General features: G+C 44.5%; 1 protein-coding gene across 1 annotated transcript; it reads right to left on the reverse strand.

Moving 5' to 3' along the window:
• Positions 1-483: 483 nt before the first annotated feature.
• Positions 484-4403, reverse strand: LOC123967484 (neurogenic differentiation factor 2-like). Its single transcript, XM_046043593.1, has 2 exons — positions 4300-4403; positions 484-1556 (listed from the first exon to the last, which is right to left on the reverse strand). The coding sequence occupies exon 2, from the start codon at positions 1549-1551 to the stop codon at positions 484-486; it is 1068 nt and encodes a 355-aa protein (XP_045899549.1). The 5' UTR covers positions 1552-1556; positions 4300-4403.
• Positions 4404-5379: the final 976 nt, after the last annotated feature.

Genomic DNA, 5379 nt, shown 5'->3' on the forward strand with positions numbered 1-5379 from the left:
CTATTTCTAATTTCAAAAAATTTGAAAATCACCGCCGTTGTCAAGGTGTAGCTGTAGCCAGTGATGTAGTGGTAAAAACGGGGTAAACTTTAGACTTTCAGTCATCAAAATGCAAACAGCTACCGATACAAACACAAATCACACTTTTAAAACATTGATAGCTATTTTGAAATTGCCTTATCATAACAGGTCTTGATATGATTTGTTCGTCAATTTTCCTTTCAGAGATTTATTTCAGCCTAAAAAAGCTGGATAAATCTTGTTGCGCAAAATAATATTGTGGGTTAGGTGGATTACCCTCCACTACATCCCTGACCATAGCACAACAAAAAATGTAAGACTGAATAAATTAAAGGGAAACACCAATGACAACAAGTGAAACATCTCTTCAGAATACCTAAATCCTGGCGGGCATACGCTTGTCAAAAAGTGTGCTGTGGATAGATTGTTGATTGCAAGGGGACGCATGATAGGTTTCTGATTTTAATTGTGAAAAAACGCGTTCAGTTCATCATACACAGGGGCTCGTTCGTGGTGTAAGTGCATGTCGTGGTAAGGCAGGACGTTTTCAGAGTGAATGCCGCTCCGGGCTCCCGAGGAGCCAAACACCAGGTTGTGGGACCCGGTGGGTCTTGAGCCAGGGAGGCCGGAGTAATGCATAGAGTAGTGGTACCCCTTCTCGTTTTCGGGGGAGGCAGAGCCTTGGTGCTTCAGGGAAAAATTGCCATTGATGCACAGAGGCGGGCTGAGAGGCCCCTCATACTCGGGGCTGTTATACTCCGGGGATCCGCTCCCACCATACAGAGAGTCGTAAGCCGAGCAGTAGCTGTGTGTCCTCAGTGGAAGCGAGTTCGAGCCTGGCTGGCAGTGGGGGCTGGAGAGACGCGCACACTGGTAGGGGTAGGAATGCATGGAGAATGAGCTGGACCCGTACCTCCCCCCGTCCTGACACTGCTGTTCCGTTAGGAAGTTACGGGAGTTTAGCTGCAGGCATCCCGCCACCAGGTTGGTCGTGGGCTGGGAGAGTCCCTTACACAGCGTCTGGACATAGGACACAACGTCGGGCCTTTTTCCAGAGCGCAATATCTCCGACAGGGCCCAGATATAGTTTTTGGCCAATCGCAGAGTCTCGATTTTGGACAGTTTTTGCGTTTTGGAGTAGCAGGGCACCACTTTACGCAGATTGTCCAGCGCAGAGTTCAGGTCATGCATGCGGGTCCGCTCCCGTGCGTTGGCCTTCACCCGCCGCATCCTGGAGCGCTCGATCCGGGCCTGGGTCATTTTGCGCTTCTTGGGGCCCCTTTTCTTGGGCCTATCCCCCTCTGTATCCTCTCCGTCGTCCTCTTCCTCCACCCCGTCGTCCTCGTCGTCTTCACCGGCGTGCTCGGACTGCGTCCGGCTGTCTCCTCTCATATCAGATCCTTCCATTTCGTCCTGGGTGTCCTGGTCCTCATCTTTGATCTTGGATTGCTCGTCGTCGCTGTCCGCCCAGCCGGAGTATTTCTGCACGTCGGGAAGCAGTGAGGGGTCACTGAAAAGCCTCGTCAACATTGTGGCTCTGGAGTGGAGAGAAAAGGAAATCGAAAATGAGACCTCACAAGAACAGGACATACACACCGCGTGAGTGGATGTACAATAAGAAAACGAACAGATTTCTATCAAAATGACTTCATATTGCGCACGTCACCATAAGCATCCGACCATTGGGCCCATAGAAGTCCCACTGAACACATTTTGATGAAGGTGTAAGGTCACTAAAACTCGTTATCAACATAGCTTTTGCTGTTTTATTATAAAATATAGGCATAGGCTACCAGTTGTTATTTCTGCCTAATGGATAACTAATGTAAATGTGGGGGGGGGGAAGAAAAGAAAGCTCTTTAAGCTTTGCGCTGGGCTACAGCCAGACGGTTCCCCATTTAATTCCCTGCTGTCATCCGTGTGCCCTGTCGCGTCCTCTCGCAGCGGGCCCCAGCGGCAGGGGCCACATTACAGGTCCCATGGGGGCCCCCACTTTCACTCCTCCTGACGCCCATATACACTCCTGGCTGCATTCCAGCACTATTCATCCACACCATACACCTCTCCTCAGAGGAGGCAAAAGGGATTCTATTTAATTGATAGTCTGTAGCTCAGTTTAAAGTCACGCTGATTATTAAATGAAGGCTTACAGACATATCCTAACTCAAGCTGTAAAAGGCCTTGAGAGCAATTGTAATTGCATGGCCTATAAGCAAGAATGAAGAGGAAAGGTAGCCTACATATATGGTTTATATGGTTTATAAAACTTTTATTTATAGTTATCTCAGTGTTAATAATAATAATAATAATAATAATAATAATAATAATAATAATAATAATAATAATAGTAATGTGGTTTCAGCCAAAAAAATCTAATTTCTAAAATATTTCGAAAAATACCTCAAAATCATTGTAGCTATAACGAACAGCAATCAAGCAAACATGCTAATTAATACATCTAACATAAAGAATAAATTGATGAGCCTACCACTTGATTAGTAAGCGCAGTCCCATCCCAGAAAAAAGGGCTACAGAGAGACGATGTGATCTTTGACAGCTTCAATAAGCCTCCATTGGCTTACTCCCTAACACGTTTCACTTCTCATCTATTATTATAGTGCAGCAGCAGATAGACTTGCAGCCCATGGTAAGGTAGGCTGTGATGGTTGGTTAATTATCTCGGGGGGTGTGCCAGGGGCAAAATCTCGATTTTAAATCTCAGGCTCAGGAGATTTGCTCAATTAGAAGAAAAAAACACAACAACGTTTAATTAACAGACCATGCAGCTTACATGAAATAGATTTCACACATAATTCAATATGCACGAGTGCATGATTTCAAAGCACTTTTTAGTCAGCGATAACCCATCACAGATGGAACTCGCTTGTATCCTTTTAGCCCTCGTTAAATATAAAAAAACGCAACTTGCAAAACACAATCATCCAATCTCGCCAAACCCTGCAATAGCTCCACTGTAAAAGCAACGACTGTGGTTTCAACAATGTTAAGTCGAGATAGATTATTGAAGATAAAACTATACAAACCGATATAAATCATGCTGCACACTGCCTGTCACAGTCAATGGCGTTGTCCCACCCTTTCATTTGCTACGAGAATGAACGTGCAAATCGTCGACAAAATCATCAATAAATCTCCAATTAAGCTTGTGGACGTCCTTAGCTGAGGCAAGGCGGCTGATATCAAGATCTTCCACAGAAATTCCAGTCTTGCGTAGTCACTGTCTTTTGTTTCTCTGATTCAAGGTCCAGACGCAGGAATCTCTAAATCAAATTAGTGTCCGATATCATCTATTTACAGCATGTACGCTGCTGGAAGGGTCTCTCCAATCCTCAGGGCTGCTCCTTATAAATGGTCCTGGAGGAGAGAATACTGGGCCGGGAGACGCTTTGCCTTTTGACTCTTGCTTGGTATTTGATTTTAGCTCTTAAAATCCAGGTTGATTTGGATGTCAAAAGTTGAAGGGCACGCAGAGGTAGAGCAGGAGAGCGAGGAGGTATTTGTGCAAGCGCGCTCATACGGAAATTTAATAAAACGACAAAAATGGAAATGAATATATACATTTATGTCATTTTTTTTGTTAGAAAGGATTTCAAAGTGTGCCATCACCAGGTTTAAACAGACTACATACCGTGGATCGATACCAGAGCAAAGCCACAGACACAGAAGCGACTATACATTACATTTCCATATGGATTCATGCCAGTAAATTAGCCTTTTACCCTGCAAACTGAAGCGATAAAGATGCTTAAATTCACCAAAAACAGTCGATTGGCAGTACATTGTATATAATACGAATGAACATCTTGCACTAATTTACATCTATTCATCTGTTTTATTAGATTAAATTTCTCCTCCATTTTGGTCGGATCCAGGGTTTTTCCCCCTCCGCTAATGTTGTTGTTTATGTTCCAACTTACCTCGACTCGGGCTCTTCACAGGGGATGGGAGGAAAAACACGCGCTTGAGTTTCAGACCATCTTCAGGGACCTGCACGAGTGAGCGAACCAACGCTCCCTGTCAGTATAGAGGTGCAGGCAGCGAGCGGCTTTCTTTCGCTGGAGCTGATGGGTTGTTTAGGGGTGCTTCTCTCCCAGCGCGCGCACTCGAATAACCGGAGCTTGTGAACGAAACGTGCGTCTTGGCGTGTCTGTGTGTATGCGAGTGAGTAAGAGAGCATGTATGCATGTGTGTGTGTGTGGTGTGTGTGTGAGTGTGAGTGCGCGTGTGGCAACCGTGAGCTACCGGGGACGGGGTTACATACCAGCTAAGGCTGTGATGCCAGCGCCCATATGGCTGGCACGTCACCGGCAAAAGCCATCACATGAGAGCACGGTGATTGACATGCGCCCGCATTCGGAGAGATTTGCCCGCGGGGGAAGAGAGACACAGGGAGAGAAAGAGAGAGAGAGAGAAGGAGGTGGTGGAGGAGGAGGAGGTGGAGGGCTCCGCCATCTGTCACCGCGCTAGAGCTCACACAGCCAGAAAAAAGGAGGAAAAACAGAAGAGAGAGGGAAAAAATAAAATGGTGGAACAACAAAACTCATCATTGTTGACTTGTGCTGCTGCTTCAAGGGATGATATTTTTTTTAATCAATCCTGTGAATTTTCTCATTCACCTGGAAAACTCACTTGTCGGTGTTTAATGCAATTTAGAAGAGATTCACACAAATATCCCAGCAGTCACCATAAAGAAGGTTACAGTGATAAATAAAGAATTATGATAAAGTCAACAAAGGCTATGTTGACTCCCAATATGTTACAGTGATTACTCCTCAGTGTCTTGAAGTGAAGTGTCTAAGCCATAATATTGCAGTGTTATCTGCATTAAGTGACAATACAGTAAATAAGCTATGACCCCAAGCCAAAAAAAAAATCTGCTTTAAAATCCTATTTCCACATGCAATTAATCAATTCAGCATTTTAAAAGACTCTTTTCTCATAATACAATTTGTCAGTTTAAGAAGATAATACAATAATACTCCGTGGAGTCTATCATTACATCAATTAACTTTTCAGCAAATGAAAGGTGGGTAAACTAGGTTTAGTTGCAGAGTTTACCCTCCATCACATCTCTGGTTCAGAAGCAGAGTGGGGGTAGGGGGATGGGGATGCATTATAAGTGCATTAAGGCCAGGGAACAGAAGGCATATTGTTTATTTATTTACCTAATTGGATCAAATTATGCTTCAATGTATTCAGAGGAACGGCAACCAAAACCAATTGTGATTTGTTCTGACTCTTATGGGCACAGCACCAGGCACAGATGACCCACTTGCCAAAGCTGCAAATGAGTCAGATTAAAAGGTATAATATTACATAGGCTTCTGCTGCATGCAG

The sequence above is a fragment of the Micropterus dolomieu genome, linkage group LG02 (assembly GCF_021292245.1).
Source record: "Micropterus dolomieu isolate WLL.071019.BEF.003 ecotype Adirondacks linkage group LG02, ASM2129224v1, whole genome shotgun sequence".
Classification (NCBI taxonomy): domain Eukaryota; kingdom Metazoa; phylum Chordata; class Actinopteri; order Centrarchiformes; family Centrarchidae; genus Micropterus; species Micropterus dolomieu.

What these genes read in the sequence shown, in the direction of transcription:
- LOC123967484 (XM_046043593.1), bottom strand. Translation starts at nt 1,551, where the DNA reads ATGTTGACGAGGCTTTTCAGTGACCCCTCACTGCTTCCCGACGTGCAG.